Here is a 20,244-nt window from a genome sequence, read left to right on the forward strand (position 1 = left end):
ATTAGAAGATGTTAATCCATGTGGGGTGAGTTAAGAAACTGCGTATCAAAAGGGCAATATTATGATAGTCATGAGAGATTTCAACATGCAACTCAGTTGGAAAAATCTGGTTGGTAACGGATCTCAAGAGATTGAGTTTGTTAAATGTCTATGAGATAATTTTTTAGAGCAGTTTGTTATTGAGTCTACCAGGGGATCAACTGTACTGGATTGGGTGTTATATTATGAACTAGAGGTGATTAGGGAGCTTAAGGGGTCAGTATTGGGACTGCTACTTTTCACATTGTTTGTCAATAATTTGGATAATGGAATTGATGGCTTTGTGGCAAAGTTTGCGGATGATACAAAGATAGGTGGAGAGGTAGGTAGTGCTGAGGAAGCAATGCAATTGCAGCAGGACTTAGACAAGTTGGAAGAATGGGGAAAAAAGTGGTAGATGGAATGCAGTGTTGGAAAATCTATGATGATGCATTTTGGTAAAAGTAACAATAGTGTGGGCTATTTTCTAAATGGGGAGAAGATTCAAACATCAGAGGTGCGGAGGGAATTGGGAGTCCTTATGCAAGACTTCCAGCAGATTAATTTATAGGTTAAGTCTGTGGTAAAGAAGGCAAATGCAATGCTGGTATTTATTTCAAGAGGAATAGAATATAAAAGCAAGGAGATAATGCTGAAGCTTGATAGGACATGAGTCAGGCCACACTTGGAGTATTGTTAACAGTTTTAAGCCCCATATCTCAGAAAGGAAGTGTTGTCATTGGAGAGAGTCGAGAAGAGGTTCACAAGGATGATTCCAGGAATTTACAGGCTAACATATGAGCATCTTTTGGCAGCTTTGGGCCTGTACTCACTAGGATTTAGAAGAATGTGGGGGGATCTCATTGAAACCTACCAAATGTTGAAAGGACTAGATCAGGTGGATGAGGAAAGGATGTTTCCTATGGTGGGAGGATGCAGAATTAGATAGGACAGCCTCAAAATTGAGTGGTGACCTTTTAGGACAGAGGTAAGGAGGAATTTTTTTTAGTCAGAGAGTAGTAAATCTGTGGAATACTCTGCCACAGACTGCAATGGGGGCAAGTCTGTGGGTATATTTAAGGCAGAAGTAGATTGTGCCCTGATTGGTCAGGGCATCAAAGGCAGGTATATGGGGTTGAGTAGGACCCGGGATCAGCCATATGGAATGGTAGAGTAGATTTGATGGGCTAAATGGCCTAATTCTGCTCCTATGTCTTATGGTTTTATGGTCTTAAGGTAAAAGAACACTTAGGAGGCAGTAATCACAATATGGTTGAGTTCAGCTCAACATTTGATAGGGAGAAAGTAAAGTCTGATGTAGCAGTATTTCAGTGAAGTAAAGGAAATTACAGTGGTATGAGAGAGGAGTTGACCAAAGTAAACAGGAAGGAGCTACTGGCACAGATGACAGCAGAGCAGCAATGCTGTGAGTTTCTGGGGAAAATGAGGAAGATGCAGGGTAGCTGTATTCCAAAAACAAAGAAATACACAAATGACAAAATAATACAACCATGTCTAAAAAGTGAAGTCAAAGCTCATGTAAAAGCAAAAGGGAGGGCATACTACAATGCAAAAATTATTGGTAAGTCAGAGGATTAGGAAGCTTTTAAAAACCTACAGAGACAACTAAAAGATCTTTAGGAGGGAAAAGATGAAATATGAAAGCAAGCGAACAAACAAAATCAAAGTGGATAGTAAAAGCTATTTCAAGAATGTAAACAAAAAGAAAGAAAGATGAGAGTGGATATAGGACCACTAGAAAATGAGGCCAAAGAAATAATAGTGGGGGTCAAGGAGATCGCAGATGAAATAAATGAGTATTTTGCATCTGTCTTCACTGTGGAAAATGCTAGTAGTGTGCCAGATGTTGAAGGGTGTGAAGGAAGAGAAGTGTGTGCAGTTAGTATTACAAGAGAGAAGGAACACAAAAAGATGAAAGATTTAAGGGTGCATAAGTCACCTGGACAGACAAGCTGAACTGTAGGGTTCTGAAAGAGGTAGCAATAGAGATTGTGGAAGCAGTAGTAATGATCTTTCAAGAATCATTGGACTCTGGCATGGTGCCAGAGGACTGGAAAATTGCAAATGTCACTCCACATATTAAGAAAGGAGGAAAGGAGCAGAAAGGAAATTATAGAGCAGTTAGTCTGACCTCAGTGGTTGGGAAGATGTTGGAGTAAATTTTTAAGAATGAGTTATCGAGTACTTTGTGACACAGGTAAAGATAGGACAAAGTCAGCAAGATTTCCTTAAGGGAACATCTTGGCTGACGAACCTGTTGAAATTCTTTGAAGAGATTACAAGTAGGATAGATAAGGAGATGTAGTGGATGTTGCACATTTGGACTTTCAGAAGGCCTTTGACAAGGTGCCACACATGAGGCTGCTTGCCAAGTTAAGATCCCATGGTACTACAGGAAAGTTACTGGCATGGTTGTAGCATTGACTGGTAGGAGGCAGCGAGTGGGAATAAAAGGGTCCTTTTCTGGTTGGCTGCCAGCGACCAGTGGTGTTCCACAGGGGATGGTGTTGGGACCACTTCTTTTTATCCTGTATATCAGTCATTTTGATCATCGAGTAGATGGTTTTGTTGTCAAATTTGCAGATGATATGATTGGTGAAGGGGCAGGTAGTGTTGAGGAAACAAGTAGGCTGCAGAAGGACTTGGACAGATTAGAAGAATGGGCAAGAACTTCCAGTAATGCCTCCCCCCACCCCTTCATCATTTCCCATCCCCTCGCCCCTCTCTCATGTTATCTCCTTGCTCACCTATCACCTCCCTCTGGTGCTCCCTCCCCACCCCCCTTTTTCTTTATTCCATGGCCTTCTGTCTCTTTCACCAATCAACTTCCTAGCTCTTTGCTTCATCCCTCCCCCTCTAAGTTTCACCTGTCACCTGGCATTTCTCTCTCCACTCCCCCTACCTTTCAAATCTTCTCCTCAGCTTTTTTTCTCCTGTTCTGCCAAAGGGTTTTGACCTGAAACATCGACTGTACTTTTTTCCATAAATGCTGCCTGGCCTGCTGAGTTCCTCCAGCATTTTGTGTGTGTTACTCGATTTCCAGCATCTGCAGATTTTCTCTTGTTTGTAAAAGACAATAACACATTTGGTTGGCCCTGTAGAAGCAGCTGCGTCTGAGCACACTGCCATCTTACTGGTAGCCTGGATAGAAGATTTGCTGACAGGCCGGAGGCAAAGAGTGGGAATAAAGAGAGTCTATTCTGGTTGGCTGCCTGTGACTAGTTCTCGAGGGCTGTTTCTTTTCACGTAGTACGTCAATGACAGAATTGATGGCTTCGTGACCAAATTTGTGGATTATATGAAGATAGGTGGAGGGGCAGATAGTGTTGAGAAAGAAGGGAGTTTGCAGAAGGGCTGAGACAGATTCAGAGAAAGGATAAAGAAGTGGCAGGTAGAATATAGTGTAGGGAAGTGCTGGAAAGTGTATGATCTTGCACTTTGGCAGAAGGAATAAAGGTGCAGATATTTTCTAAATGGAGAGAAAATTCAAAATCAGAGGTGCAAAGGGACTTGGGAGTTGTTGTGCAGGACTCACTGAAGGTTAACTTGCAGGTTGAGAAGGTGATGAGGAATAATGTTAGCATTCATTTCAAGAAGACTAGAATATAAGAGCAAGCATGTAATGCTAAGGCTTTATAAGGCTTCGATCAGACTGCACTTGTAGTATTGGGAGCAGCTTTGGGCCTCTTCTCTTAGAAATGGATGTGCTGATGTTGGAGAGGTTCCAGAGGAAGTTCATGAGAATGATCCTGGGAGTGAAAGTCTTAACATATGAGGAGCGTTTGACGGCTTTGGGCCTGAATTTCAGAATCAGAATTAGAATCAGGTTTATTATCACCAGCATGTGTTCTGAAACTTGTTAACTTAGCAGCAGTAGTTCAATGCAATACATGATAATATAGAAAGAAAATAAATAATTCAATTACAATAAATATATATGTGTGTGTGTGTGTGTGTGTGTGTATGTGTGTATATACTAATTTTACAGCATTCTGTAGCTTTCGATCCTGTTCAGTAGCTCTGTCCCCTCATACCAAACAGTGATGCAGCCTGTCACAATTCTCTCCATGGTACAAGTTTTCAAGTGATTTAGTTGACAAACTAAATCTTTTCAAACTCCTAATGAAATATAGCCACTGTCTTGCCTTCTTTATGGCTGCATTGATATGATTGATCTGAAGTGACCAGGTTAGATCCTTAGAGATCCTGACACCCTGGAACTTGAAATTGATCACTTTGTCCACTTCGGTTCTCTCTAAGGATTAGTATGTATTCCTTCGTCTTACTCTTCCTGAAGTCCAGAATCAGCTCTTTCGTCTTTCTGACATTGAATGCAAGGTTGGTGCTGCGACACCACTCAACTAACTGGTATATCTCGCTCCTGTATGCCCTGTCACCCCCGTCTGAGGTTCTACAACAATGATTGTGTCATCAGGAAATTTATAGATGGTGTTTGAGCTATGCCTAGCCCCACAGTCATGTGTATAGAGCGAGTAGAGCAGTGGGCTAAGCGCACACCCCTGAGGTGTGCCAGTGTTGATTGACAGTGAGATATTATTACCAATCCACATAGGTCATGGTCTTCTGGTTAGGAAGTCGAGGATCCAATTGCAGAGGCAGGTACAGTGACTCAGGTTCTGTAACTTATCAATCAGGATGGTGAGATTGATGGTGTTAAATGCTGAGCTACAGTCAACGACAGCATCGTGACATAGGTGTTTAGAGTTCAGAAGAATTAGCGAGGATCTCATTGAAACCTATCGAATATTGAAAGGTCTCGATAGAGTGGATGAGGAGTAGATGTTTCCTACAGCAGGAGAATCTAGGACCAGAGGGCACATCCTCCAAAGAGAGAGGCATCTATTTAAAACAGAGATGAAGAAAAATTTCTTTAGCCAGAGGGTGGTGAATCTATGAAATTCATTGCCACAGATGACTGTGGAGGCCAAGTCATTGAATATATTTAAAGTGGCAGTTGATAGTTTCTTGATTAATCAGGGTATCAAAAGGTTAAGGGGGAGAAGAAGGCAGGAGAACGGGGATGAGAGGGATAATAAGGATGGAATAGTGGAGGAGACTTGATGGGTTTATGTTTTATGGGCTTAAGATATGAGGACAGTTTAGATAGACTGAGATTCTTTTCCCTGGAACAAGGAAACTGAGGGTTGACCTGATATAGGCACAAACAGGGTAAATAGTCAGTACTCTCTTTTTTTGCATGGTAGGGATCTCAGACACAAAAGACATAGGTTAAAGATGACAGGTAAGGATTATAAACCGTATTTGAGGGGAATTATTTTTAACACAGAGAATAATTGATGCCTCGAACTCAGTGCCAGTGTCACTGTGGTTGAGTTAGATACAATCATTAGAATATAGAGACATTTAGACAGGCATTTAAATAGGATATTTAACTTTTCCAGAAAAATGTGGGACTAGTGTAGATGGGATATGGTAGGCCCATCCCAACAGCCTATTTCTTTGTCAAATAACTCTAGTACAGTTAGATAAATAGAATCTGGATATCTGGATATAAGGGGGAGATGTGCATTAAGTAAGTGTGTGAGAGAGAGAGAAAATGTGAAAATGGCCTTTTAGATCAATCTTATTTTTAAGTCAGAAGTTGTTCTTCACCCTGAATTAACAAGCACTATAGACTGTATCACTAGACTACTCAGTATCATTCACTCAAAGTTCTCTCCATCATGTTGCAGTTGTATAAAGCTTTGGTTAGGACACACTTGGACTATTGTTTGCAATCCTCGCCTCCACATTGCAAGAACAACGGGGAGGCTGTCGAAGGGAGCAGAAGAAGTTATCTTGATTATACCTTTTCCCACCCTGTCTTCTCCAAAAATGCCATTTCCTTTTCTCAGTTCTTGTGTCTCTGCAACATCTGTTCGCAGGATGATGCATTCCTCTCTAGGATATCAGAGATATCATGCTCCTTCAAAGAACAGAGTTTTCCTTCCTCCACCATTAACATATTAGTCAATCTTCCCACCACCTTAACAGGGATAGAGTTCCTCTTGTTCTCACCTACCACTTCATGAGTCTCCACATGCAACACGTAGTTTTCTGTGACTGGCACAGCATTCAACAAGACCCTACTACTAAGCACATCTTTATCTTCTGCTGTCTCCCACCCTCTGCCTTCTGCAGGGATCACTTCCTCTGTGATTCCCTTGTCCATTCATGCCTCCCCAATAATCTCCCTCCTGGCACTTATCCTTGCAAGCGTCAGAAGTGCTAACCTTCCTCACCTCCATTCAGGGCCTCAGACAGTCATTTCAGGCAACATTTCACATGTAAATCTTCGGGGTCATCTACTGTATCTGGTACTCCCAGTACCGCCTCCTCTACATTGGTGAGACCTGATGTAGACTTGGGGACCGCTTTCTCGAGCACCTCAGCTCCATCTGCAAAAACAGAATTTCCTGGTGGTCAACAATTTTCCATTCCCATTCTGACATCGGTCCATGGTCTCTTCTTCTGCCACAATGAGGTCACTCTCAGGGCGGAAGAGCAACACCTCATATTCCATCTAGGTACCCTCCAACCTGATGGCATGAACATTGATTTCTCCAACTTCCAGTAATTCTGTTTTCCCCCGCCCACTTCCCTCTCCTTTTATTCCCCAGTCTGGACTCTTGCCTTTTCTTCACACCTGCCTATCACTTCTCCCTGATGCCCCTCTTCCTTCCCTTCCTCCCATGATCTACTCTCCACTCTTATCCAATTCCTTCCTCTCCAGCCCTTTGCCGTTTCCACTTATCACCTCCCTGCTTCTTATTTTGTGTGCATGTCGCCCTGGATTTCCAGCATCTGCAGGATCTCTTGGGGTTTAAAGCTCATCAAGATATTGCCTGGGTTGGAGCACATTGCACAAAGTTGGGTTGCTTACTCTGGTCTAGAGTGTCAGAGACTGAAGGGAGACCTAAATGAAGTTCATAAAAATAATGAGAATCATAGATGGGATAGATATTCATGGTCATTTACCCCAAGTTAGAAATGTCAGCTACTAGAAGGTTTAGGTGTAAGGTGAGGGTGAAGAGTTTAAAGGAGATATGCGAGGCCTGTTTATTGCAGTGGTAGCTGCATAGTACACTGTTCAGGGTGGCTGATAGAAGCAGATATGATAGTGATATTTAAGAAGTATTTAGACGGGCACATGGACACCCAGGGATACTGTGTGTCCAGACAGATGGGATTAGTTATTTTGTCATCATGGTCAGTTACAGACATTGTGGGTTGAAGGGACTATAGACATTGTGGGTTGATAGCCCTGTGCTATATTGGTCTGTTCTCTCTCACAGCAAAACAATAATCCCACAAACTAGTCTTATGAATCTTTCCTATTTTAAAGCCTCTGCATTTCCTTTCATGAGCTTCATTCTGCTCTTTTAGACATTCCACCAAAGCTTGTTTATTTCTTGTATTTATTTGATTCCATTGGTTTCAATGTTTAAAGCTGGCGGCTGATATTACTATCATCCCCCAACAATGTCTGTCCTTTACACTGCCTGGATAGTAGCACCTTCTCCCTCAGTACAAAGCACAGCAGGAAACATAGACAAGTTCCTCCTGGGCAGGGGGCACTGAATTGCTGACCATTCCGGATACAGCAGAAGCAAAATTCAAGTTCCATGTTTGAGACTGATGAGTATCGTTCGGTGATTTTAATCCTCATTATTATAGCTCTGCCTGATTCTGACTTTGACAATATCCTTTCCAGTCACTACTTACTGTGTAAGAAACTGAGATTGCTTTGTTTTCCCATCAGTACTGTGATAAGTTGTGTATTAGATATTCCTCCACTTAATACAAGCTAACATTAACTCAATACAGATCAGCAATCCAATTGAAGCTCACTTCAATGTTCAAGGTAAATTTATTATGGAAGTGTATATATATGTCACCATATACTACACAGAGATTCATTTTCATCCAAGTATTCACAGCAAATACAAAGAAATACAATAGAATCTGAAAACCACACACAACAAAGACAGATGAACAGCCAATGCGCAAAGGACAATGAACTGTGCAAATACAAAAATAAACAAAATAATGATAATTAATAAATAAGCAAAAATATCAAGAACATCAGTTCTAGAGTCCTTGAAAGTGAGTCCATAGGTAATGGAATCAATTCAGTGTTGGGGTGAGTTTAGTGAAGTTACAGTATCTCCGGTTCAAGAATCTGATAGTCAATGAGTAATAACTGTTCCTGAACCTAGTGGTGTGCATCCTGAGAAAGACGATGCTGCTTTCCTGCAGCAGCTCTCATTATAGCTGTGTTCAGTGTTGTGGAGGGCTTTACCCATGATGGACTGGTCTGAATCCACTTCTGTAGGCTTTTCCATTCAAGAGCATTGGTGATTCCATACTAGACCCAGTCAGTACAGTCAGCTTACTCCACTATGTATCTGTAGAAGTTTTATATGACATGCCAAATCTTCGCCAACTTCTAAGAAAGTAGAGGCGTGCTGTGCCTTCTTTGTAATGGCAGTAGTGTGCTGGACCCAATATGTATGTATTTGGTATTTCAGTTGCAAAATGCAATCATTACATGGACCACCAGGAGGAGCTCTCTGATAAGCATGCTGAATGCCATAGTACCAGTGTCATACAGAAACACTGAGCTTGCATTGATCAACATGATGGAAAATTTGTATCATTCTAAAAATTCCATTATCAACATATGAGTCGAGCTTTTCTGTGCTTTTTATATATATGATTCTAATGCTGTTTTCAATGAACTGCAATATTTTTGATAACCTCGGGTAGTATTTTCAGTGGTCGCTGTTTATACTGTGAAGAAAACAAGCACAAAAAGTATGAAGTTTTTAAAGCTAGAATACAGAATAAGCAATTTCAAGAATGAAGCTACATGCAACAGAGTTAAGAAAAGGATTACCCTATTTAAACAAAATGTTTTGAGATTAAAATAGCTTTTTATAAATTATATATTCTCCTTCACTTGAATATTTTGAGTGATATGGATTGAGCCTGGTTCCACATGTAACCAGTCAGACTCTATCCCACCTCCCTGTCACCACCCTAACCACCACATCCCCATTCTGACAATCTTTCCCCTTCCCTCCCAACTTAAACTTTTTGCCTCCATTTATGCCACTTGACCCGCTGTATTCTTCCATAGAAGTACAGTTTATAAAGTAAGACACACAAAATGTTGGAAGAACTCAGCAAGTCAGGCAGCATCCATGGATAAGAATAAACAGTTAATGTTTCAGGCCGAGACCCTTCATCAGAACTCTTCTGCAGAATCTCTTGTAATGGCAGTAGTGTGCTGGAGTCAAATATCATATAATATCCTTGAATGTAAAAAAAACCTTACAATTACTTCACATAATTTTAATTTAGTGTTAGACCACAGCCAATAATATGTCTGATTTCATTGAATCATCCACTTAACTTGCATTAGGATTTTCTTTCTAATCATCTATCCTACTGCATCTACGACAAATGTAGAATTCTCCATATCTAGTGCATGCTGCTGTGTTCTCCTGGATGGATAATATTTGTTGTTCAAAGCGGATTTAGTTCATTTTAAAGTATGGAAGCGCTAAACTTCTGATAATTATTGTTCAGTGTAGAGATATTTTTGGGAAAGAGAAGAAAATGAAGGCATGATTCCTCCACCCTGTCTTTTGCTGTATTCTGGCTAATGTGGTTTAAAAAAAGTCTCAATATTTTATTACTGTACATACTGGGCAAAATCAAAGCAGGATGTCTTGTTTAACTTGACTCTGTTAATAGCAGAATTTAGAACCATTGATGAAGTCCAGGAAACATTTGCCTAACCCCTCTTATTAGGTTTGGAAGCCTTTTTCAAGAAAAGATAAAAGAGAAATGATTGTGAATGGTAGGCTATAAAACACAGGAGCAGAATTAGGCTATTTGGACCATCAAGTATGCTCCGCCATTCAATCATGGCTGATTTACTTCCCCAATCAATCACATTCTCCTGCCTTCCCCCTGTGATACTTGATGCCCTTACTAATCAAGAACCTATTAAACTCCACTTTAAATACCATCAGAGCATGGTGGTCTGTACATTGCACAACTTAGGATGACAACAGATGCACATTAACAATTACTTGTGCACTAGACCTGGTGAGAACTGTTTTGTAATTCAGCATGTCAAACCATAGAAATGTAATCAATTGTTTAGATACACATCTGATTTGGTCATAGGACTCCACCAGAACTGAACCAATAAACTGGACACATGGTGGAAGCTGTTTTGAGGTAGTGAAGTTTAAATATATACATTTGTTTTGTAGGTTTGCTTCTGAGTTTGTAGTGTTTTAAAGTGAAAAAGCCCTTGAAATGAGATTGCTAATGCAGCTAAGTAGTTACTATTTTCAGTAAAATGCTGTCACTGAAGTGAAGTCAACAATGAATTCTATCTGCTATGAACTTTTATGGACATTCTGCGTTTTTATATAGAGGGACGTGTAAAAACTAACAAAGTCTGACAGACAATGGAAAAACTTCTCAATGATAGAATGGTCTAAAAAGAGAACTTGGAATGAGGGTGGCTTGCCCAAGAACTATATGGGGATTATTTTTTTGGTTGTGAGTGATAAGGACCTAGAATGTATTGAAGGAGGGGCCGCAGATTAAAATTTTTCAACTTGATAATATTTTGAAAGAAGAGAATGGGATATGTGAGACTACTTATATTACATTTACATTGAGGCAGCACATCTTCATGGATCAAATAATCTCCTGTTCTGTAACACTGGATTCTGTAATGCAGATCCATCATACAATATATGTAAACACGAGGAAATTTGCAGATGCTGGAATTTCAAGCAACACACATTAAGTTGCTGGTGAATGCAGCAGCCCAGGCAGCATCTCTAGGAAGAGGTACAGTCGACGTTTTGGGCCGAGACCCCTCGTCAGGACTCACGACTCATTGTGTGTCAGGGCACACACTTTTATGTGTGTTGCATACAATATATGTACTCCGATTTTATCGATCTGCCGTGCACACATAAAAAAAAAGACGTCTTTCTGTAGTTAACAGTAAGCATCTTCAGAACACTTCCATTTAAATATTGGAATCTGACTATGAATACATAGCCCACATTCATTGCCCATGAGATGAGTGGTTTGCAAGACTGGTTTTTTAGAGAATAGACTACGATATCTGTTGGTGTGCTTACTGACCTTCTACAACCTTAAAATTGCATTACTTTTACTTCAAGCTTAGGGAGAATATTTTCAAAGCATTCACTAATAATCAATGAAATACGACTAATTGGATAACTCTTAAAGTAGTGGTGGTTATTTCTGTATATTTCCTTCAATCTAAAAACATACAAGCAGTGGTATAATGGTAAGTGTTGAATTATCTTATGGTAAACACAATGTGAAGTTAGAGATAAATTAGTTGCATTAGATTAATCAGATCGTTTATTGCGGCATTAGTAAGCTAAGAGAACATACAACATAAGTTAAGACTTGTTCAGTTCTGTAATATTTTACACATCAGCATTTAGCTAATCATATTGCAACCACTTTGTGTGAGTCAATTTAAATTGCAAAACCACATCCTACTTGTATTCGATGCAACATGAAGTACAATTTTTCACAAAAATAGTGTCATTAAATCCAGTTTTTAACGTTGAAAATCCTGATGTTATAAATTCTCTCCAGGATCTTGAGGTTAATATGCATCAATATAATCATTTTTATACAAGGCTTTAATGGTAACATCTTTCCTCGGAAACGTAATGGAGAAGTTAATTCTTGCTCTTATCTCCATGTCTAATATATCCTGTCTACTTTTTTTCAGGGTGGTGTAAAAACTGCAGTTTCCTCTGACTTGTGACAAGTGTTATAATTGACTTCTTGTACAAGTTGGTTCTACAACTAAAACACTTTAAAATGACAGTTGCAGATCTAGGCTAGAGAAAGGCTTCCTGTGTGAGAGAAGTTTCTGTGTAGACAAAAATTACTGGTCCACCATTAATGGAAATTCAGTCCCCGAATATCAACCAGACATTTTTGAAGATATTAAATTTAACTGATAAGCCGAGTTGCAGAGTGCAAGTAGCCATTGCCGTAGACTCTGCTGACTTTAAAAATGTGGGTCTTGAGTTGAGAAGTTTGCTAGCTCATAACACAGTTTTGTTCTCGTTCATTGGTGGCTGAACCTGCCATTAAATAAACTTGCAGTCTGTTATTTGCATCCAAACATTGCAGGCTGAAGATCAGAATTATTGCTGAAACAAAACAATAACAGATTATATAAGGGCCTCAATTCCATTGTATCATTTATCCCAGTCTCACTGCAGCATACTTTGGTTAGTAATCAAATTATAGTAGTCTGTGACCTGACTCCTTTTGAGTAATAACGTATAGAGTTTTCTTGAGATAAGATCCTGAGAGTTTTAATAATATTATCGGTCCCTTTCTATGCAGAAAGACCCAATCAAAGCCGTAACAATTGCCATCTCAGCTCGAGCTCTTTTTGATATGGAAGAAGAGCATGAATTATTCTTGACAGAAGGCCCAGAAGAGTACATAAATTACCAGATCAGTAATGAAGACATACCTCTAAAGGAAGGTATTGTTTTGCCATTCATCAGGGTAAGTTCTCACACACACTTTGATTTGCCTGCCATGAACTCCTCTTTCTACCAACCTTTCAATATTTGATTCAGATGCCATATTGGCAAGTTTTTTTTTTAAAACAGATGTGAGATTTACTTCATGTCCTTGCATGATTTCTTCCATTTCTAATCCAATTTAGTAAAGACTTCGACAGCTAGTATGAAATCGGGAGGTCTTGCTGATAGTGAAGAAGGTCATTATAAAATATAAGGGGACCTTGATGAGTTAGGGAAGTGGGCTGAGGAGTGGCAAATGGATTTCAGAATGTTAAGTGTATGATGATGCATTTCGGAAGGTCAAACCAGAGTTGGACTTGTACTACGAATGGTAGGGCACTAGGGAGTGTAATGGAACAGTGGGAGCTAGGAGTACAAGCACATAGTTCATTGAAAGTGGCGTCACAAGTAAAGGGATGGTAAAATGGTAGTTTGCAAGTCAGTCAGTCAGAGCATTTCACATAGAAATTGGAACGTTATGTTGAAGTTGTATAAATTGTTGGTAAAGCCACACTTGGCGTACTGTGTACAGCTTCTGTCACCCTGTCTAGGAAAGATGTGGTTAAACTTGAGACTTACAAAGTCCCTTGCCTGTTGATAGAGGGGTTACTCTCCAGGTCAGAACCTTGGGATTAGACAAATCTTATGCAGGGAAGTACCAGCCCTTAAAACACTGGGGTTACTGAGACTCAAGTTCTTTAAGGCCATTGCCATTCTCTGGGTCGAGTTTGGCTGGAATAGACCACTCCTTCCCTGCTTCCCCCAAAACGGAATGCTAAATCCAGAGTCTTGTTTCTGCTCAAGTCAGATTGTCATTTGGCTTACCACGCTGTACCAGTGAGAGGTTAATTGTAGAGACTTCGTCTTGAGTGCAGTGGTCATTATCGAGCAGGGACACTATCTCTTCATGGAGATGGCTCACCCCATCAGGACCTCTCTCTGCCCTTCTTGCAGTGTACCATTTCCATTTAACAATTGGACAAGGGCCTTTTTGTGAGTCACATTGTCAGACTTCACCCACTGCATGATGGGGAGATGCTGTCACATCTGAGCACACAGTGACTGGTTCAGAGGCTGTCTGGTATTCAGCGGCTAGGAGGGCCCAACAGCAGGCCAACAGGTGTCCCTGGGGGGGTGGAGGGGTGGAGGGGGCGGGCAGAGTGCTGTATCAGGTCACTGCTTCAGGGAAAGTCTTTGTCAAAAGCACCAAGGAGAAGCCCCCCAGCACCTGCCACAAACTCCACTGAAACCTGCAGCTCAAAGAGTATCCCATTCTGTCTAGAGATTAATGGGAGAGCCTGTTCCACTGCCTTCTTGGCAGCCTCGAAGGCCTGGTATAGGGGGCATTAAATCATGGTCAGATAGAGGATGTGTTGCTGGCAATACCAAGGAGCCCTACAAAGCTCTGCATTTCCTTGGAGGTGAGGATTGCAGCATTCAAGATCCTGCACGTCGCCTCATCAGGTATCTCTACTGCCCAGAATGCCACTGTATGCCCAGGAATAAAACAATCAGAATGGAGCCCTGTGTCTTATCAGAGTTGATAGACCATCTCCACTCCCTCAGGGGTGGGTAACCACTTCATCCAGTGCTTGCTGCACTATGTCCTGCGAGGGCCTCTGTAACAGCATATCATCTACATAGTGGGATATCTCCTGTAAACCTTAGCCTACCATGCCATAGCACAACATGGGACTGTGTACATACCCCTGGAAGAGATGGCAAAAGGTGTACTGCCGGCCCTCCCATGTGAAGCAAACTGGTCCTGTGCCTCTGGATTCAGGGGAATGGAGACAAAAGCATTGGCCACGTCCACTACCACATACAATGCTTCACCTCCCCACCCCCTATGTCCTCAGTAATGGTCAGCATATCCAGGAGGGCTGCTGTGAGGGGCTTGTTCAGCAGTCTAATGTCATGCGCCATGTCCCATTACTCCTCCGTACCAGCCAAACCAGACTGTTTTAGGGGAAGGTGGCAGGCCAGAGGACAACAGGGAATCTGTAGTCTCCCCAATTTCTCTAGTGCCTCCCTGGACCTGGTACTGTTTTGTATTGAGCACCATCGAGTGGAGTGAGATCACCAAGGTCTCCCACTTGGCCAATTCATCTGGTACCGGCGCCTGGGCCACCCCAAGTGTAAAATGACATTTGCTTGTTTGAAGGGATCTACCCCTCAGCACATTCATACCCAGAATCCGCTTGGGAGATGCTGCCAACAAGACAATCACGGGGCAGGAAGAAAGGAGCCCTCCGTTGTAGCTTGGGGACCATGATAATGGGCAGGGTTCCCTGCAATGATGGTGTTCTCAGCATCGGTGTCCACCATTGCCATCATGGCTGCACATCCCCTTTCTCCCGATACACCACAATGTAAGGCTTCAGTCCCCCAGCTGGGAAAGGGCCGCTGAGCATATCTTCTGGAAGGAAGCCCTGGCCCTATTCCTACATTAGTGGGGTGGGAGGGTGCCACCCTCCACTCGACTCCTGCTGCTCCTGGAGGTCTACCAGTGTCCTCGAGCAAGGGATGTAGGGAATCCTGATCCCGAGACGAAGATCCGGCGAGGGATCAAATGAATCCTTATCTGGGGAGGGCTTAGAAGATGAGACCGCTCCCCCCCCCATCCTTAACAGTTCTCTTACCTGACTTTCCCTCGCAGTGTTCCCCCCACATCACATAGAGCGTGTGAGTGGGAAAGCCTTCGACTTGCTCCTTAGGTACCTTTGCCCTAGTCAGCACTAAAAGCATCTCCTTATGGGTAACGTGGGATACCCCATGCTCCATCTGCTTATCCAACTTTTGCACCTGGTTACACCTACTTTCTGCCATTTACTCCAACCCCTCCAGACATCGAATGGCTGTATTTATGGTATCCCGGCCTACCAGTCCCATTAAAGGCAGCACCTTCCCTTTCAAGTGGGGAGCTGCTGTTGTAACTAAATGCCCTACCACAGCAGAGGTTAGTCCAGAATCCTCTGGCAGGCTGTCACTATTGTTATATATACTTGCAATTAGGACCCACTGGAGGAGGGCTCTTCCTCTGTAATGCTCCACTCTGCCCAGGGCTTTAAATCCTACTCAAGGATTGAAGGGGTACCTGACCTTGACTGCCGCTGCCACCCAATCTCATTAGGATTTATTACCTTCATGGGGAGCAAGCAGCATCACGCGTTAGGACGACAGTCCCCCCCCCCCCCCCAGGGAACCCATTCCTATATTAGATAGGCTCACTCTGGTAACACCCTCATCTCATATCTTCAACAACCACGTGGCCAGAGGCTCCTCTGCCTGTACCTATTCCCCAATCACGCCAGTTCCTTGGCAGAGAACTTCCTGAATCTCTGTCATCTCGGTGGGCCCATTGTACTATTCCCTCCAAGTTCCTCATCCTCTTCCTGTCTTGTGAGGATCAGTGGGGCCATGGGCTGAAGCCCCCACTCTGGGTGTGGGACCATGTGGTCACCGATCTGGCCTGTACTGTCTCAGGTACGAAGGGGGGAGGGCAATAATTTTCAGGGAGAATCATAAGACTCTATTCTCTCTTCTCCATCCACCCCATCCAGTCAGAGATCCGCACCCCTCATCCACATGTTGGGATCATCTCCCCTCTGTATCAAAGCTCAGACCTTAACAGGATCTGGTTGCCACTTAGCCCATTAGCTCTAATTGCTGCAGCTTTACTAGCCGACAGGTTATCTTCATATCCCTGCCCTTTAGATCTTTGGCCTGAGTCTCTACTGACCAGGCAGCTTCCCCATGATGTCACCTCCACCTTGTTCCTTACTCTCACTATCTCCTGCTGTCTCTGTGCAATTGTCTCATGCTGGTGCTTTATAATGGCTGTCAGCAGCAAAAAGCACTCATTAGAGTTCCCTGACAAGAAGGGAGCCAATCTCGTTTAACACGGGCATAATGTGGTGTCCGATCTTCTCCCTGTGGGAATCAAACTTGTCTGATCAACCCACCTGCGTACTGCGGCCTGCCAGTGGATTGGGAAGACTGCCAAACCCAGCACTGTTATTGGTCCATGCCAGGACTTGGTATTCCTCACATGAGGGGTCCTCTCGCTTGCTCTTACCCTGAACGTTTTAAACTCCTGTTACCCCCACTGAATCCTGCCAACTGTGCCAAATGTTTTGCAGAAGCAGATTCATAAATTCAGTAAGTGGGGCGGAAAACACTGATTGTGACTAAGCGCACTAACTTTTTATTTACAAACAAACAGTGAATTGAATTGACTTTATTACTTACATCCTTCATATATGTGAGTAAAAATCTTTACGTTACATCTCTGTCTGAATGTGCAATTTATAGTAATTTATAATAAATAGCATGTACAACAATATAACACAGAAACACAGTTGTGTCAGCATGAATTAATCAGTCTGATGGCCTGGTGGAAGGAGCTGTCCCAGAGCCTGTTGGTCCTGGCTTTTATGCTGCAGTACAGCTTCCCGGATGGCAGCAGCTGGAACAGTTTGTGGTTGGGGTGACTCGGGTCCCCAATGATCCTTTGGGCTTTTTTTACAAGTGTGACTTTGTAAATGTCCTGAATAGTAGGAAGTTCACATCTTACAGATGCGCTTGGCTGTCCGCACCACTCTCTGCATGGTCCTGCGATTGAAGGATGTACAGTTCCCATGCCAGGCAGTGATGCAACCAGTCAGGATGCTCTCAATTGTGCCCCTGTAGAAAGTTCTTAGGATTTCAGGGCCCATACCAAACTTCTTCAACCGTGTGAGGTGAAAGACGTGCTGTTGTGCCTTTTTCACCACACAGCCGGTATGCACAGACCACGTGAGATTCTCAGTGATGCTTATGCCAAGGAATTTAAAGCTGTTCATCCTCTCAATCCCAGATCCATTGATGTCGATAGGGGTTAGCCTATCTCCATTATTATTTGAGATTAGGCCAATCAGTGTGGTATCGTCAGCAAACACTCAACCAAGCATCTAAGTCAAACAAGTATTTACCTAAGCCCCCTAAATTAGAAGACTATCACACTAAGCATTCAATAGCACTCCTAACTCAACAGGTGCAGTACTTATCTAAGTCCCAAGTTACACAAGTGGGTGGTCGATAATGTGGTGGCATTAGCACCAGACTTCGAGGCGAGTGGTCCCAGATTTGAATGAGGCCGGCTCGCTGCAGGCTTTCCATCCGTGCTGGGTTCACAAGATCACAAGACAAAGGAGCAGAAGTAGGCCCTGCGGCCCATCGAGTCTACTCTGCCACTCCACCTTGAGCTAAACTATTCTCCCAACTAGTTCCAATTTCCGGCTTTTTCCCCATATCCATTGCTACCTTGACTAATTAGATACCTATCAATCTCCTCCTCAAACACCCTCAATGATCGGCTGTATGTGGCAACGAATTCCATAAATCCACGACCCTCTGGCAAAAAAAATTTCTCCTCATCTCTCTTTTAAATGGGTACCCTCTAATTCTGAGACTGTGGCCTCTTGTCCGGACTCACCCACCAAGGGAAACAACCTTTCCACATCTACTCTGTCCAACCCTTTCAACATTTGAAACGTTTCTATGAGATCCCCGCTCATTCTTCTATGCTCTAATGAATACAGTCCAAGAGCCGACAAATACTCCTCATATGTTAGTCCCTGCATTCCAGGAATCATCCTCGTAAATCTTCTGTCAACCCTCTCCAACATTAGTACATCCCTTCTAAGATAGGGGGCCCAAAACTGCACACAGTATTCCAAATGAGGTCTCACCAGTGCCCCACAGAGCCTCATCAACACCTCCTTACTCGTATACACTATTCCTCTTGAAACGAATGCCAACATAGCAATCACTTTCCTTACTGCGGATCCAACCTTGTGATTAACCTTTAGGGTATCCTGCACGAGGACCCCCAAGTCCCTTTGCACTTCCGATTTTTGAATTTTCTCCCCATCTAAATAACAGTCTGCCAGATTATTTCTTCCCGTACATTTCTCAACATTGTATCTCATCTGCCATTTCTTTGCCCACTCTCCTAAACTGACCAAGTCTCTCTGCAACCTTTCCGTTTCTTCAAAACTTCCTGCGCCTCCACCTATCTTGGTGTCATCAGCAAACTTAGCCACAAAACCATTTAATCCATAATCTAAATCATCGATATACATTGTAAAAAGAAGCGACCCCGACACCGACCCCTGCGGAACACCATTAGTAACTGGCAACCAATCAGAATAGGATCCCTTTATTCCTACCCTTTGCTTTCTGCCGATCAGCCAATGCTCCACCCATTCCAATATCTTCCCTGTAATTCCATGGCCTGTCATCTCATTAAGCAGCCTCATATGCAGCACCTTATCGAAGGCCTTTTGAAAATCCAAATACACAACATCCATAGCCTCTCCCTTGTCAATCTTATCTGAGCGTTGAGCTAGTACCTCAGCCTCATTAAAAAGACAAAATGCTAAGGAAATGGCAAGGCTGCTGCCTGTTATGCCACAGGCATAGAAAGGAACAGCAACAAGTTATATAACTACAACATTAAACATTCAACAAACAGGAACCTATCTAAGTGTGCATGCAGGCCCTGCTATCTGCAGCACACTTATCCAATGATACTTCAGCCCTGATTGCGACCCAGTCTGAAGGGAGCCCCCAGAGAAAAAGAGACAAAGTCACAGACGCACTACTCTTATACGCCTGAGGTGCCCGAAACCAGAAGCTGGTGCCGTGGCGCAAATGAGAGCCAACGGGAGAGAGCTGCCACATCCTTCAAACGGGCCAATCAGCGACCGGCGCAGCAAAAGTGGCTTTTGACTAGCAAGTAAGTTAACCATTCAGGTTACAGGATCTGAAGATGAACTTTTTCCAAATGAAGGGTCGTGAGTATATGGAGTGTGCTGCCAGAGGAAATGGTGAGGGAGGTGCAATAACATCATTTAAGAAGCACTTGGATAGGAACATGGAGCGGATGGGCCTGGGCAGGACACAGAAAGTTGGTTGGCATGGATTTGTTGGACGACTGCTGTATTACTTAGTAACTCTATAATTCAACTAATATATTTCCTGCAATAGTTTCTTCTCCCCTGCCCGTGCTGTTAACTGACATTAATGATTGACTACCTCACAGGAAAAGGGGAGGCACAACGAGATCTAGGTGTTCTTGTACATCAGTCACTGAAAGCAAGCATGCAAGTACAGCAGGCAGTAAAGAAAGCTAACAGCATGCTGGCCTTCATAACAAGGGGAATTGAGTATAAGAGCAAAGAGGTCCTTCTGCAGCTGTATAGGGCCCTGGTGAGACCACAACTGGAGTACTATGTGCAGTTCTCATCTCCAAATTTGAGGAAGGACATTCTTGCTATTGAGGGATTGCAGCGTAGGTTCACAAGGTTAATTCCCGGGATGGCGGGGCTGTCATATGTCGAAGGATTGGAGCGACTGGGCTTGTATACTCTGGAATTTAGAAGGCTGAGAGGGGATCTTATTGAAACATATAAGATTATTAAGGGATTGGACACGCTGGAGGCAGAAACATGGGTGAGTCCAGAACCAGAGGCCACAGTTTAAGAATAAGGGGTAGGCCATTTAGAACGGA

At 42.8% G+C, this 20,244-nt stretch overlaps 1 protein-coding gene across 1 annotated transcript in view; it reads left to right on the forward strand.

Annotated features, from left to right (window-relative positions):
* Positions 1–20,244, forward strand: part of LOC140205161 (cytosolic 5'-nucleotidase 1A) — a 70,336-nt gene that overhangs the window by 22,740 nt on the left and 27,352 nt on the right. The window contains exon 3 of the mRNA XM_072272446.1: positions 12,502–12,669. Within this exon, the coding sequence (XP_072128547.1) occupies positions 12,502–12,669 (168 nt within the window). The remainder of the gene's footprint in view (positions 1–12,501; positions 12,670–20,244) is intronic.

The sequence above is a fragment of the Mobula birostris genome, chromosome 11 (genome assembly GCF_030028105.1).
Source record: "Mobula birostris isolate sMobBir1 chromosome 11, sMobBir1.hap1, whole genome shotgun sequence".
NCBI classification, from domain to species: domain Eukaryota; kingdom Metazoa; phylum Chordata; class Chondrichthyes; order Myliobatiformes; family Myliobatidae; genus Mobula; species Mobula birostris.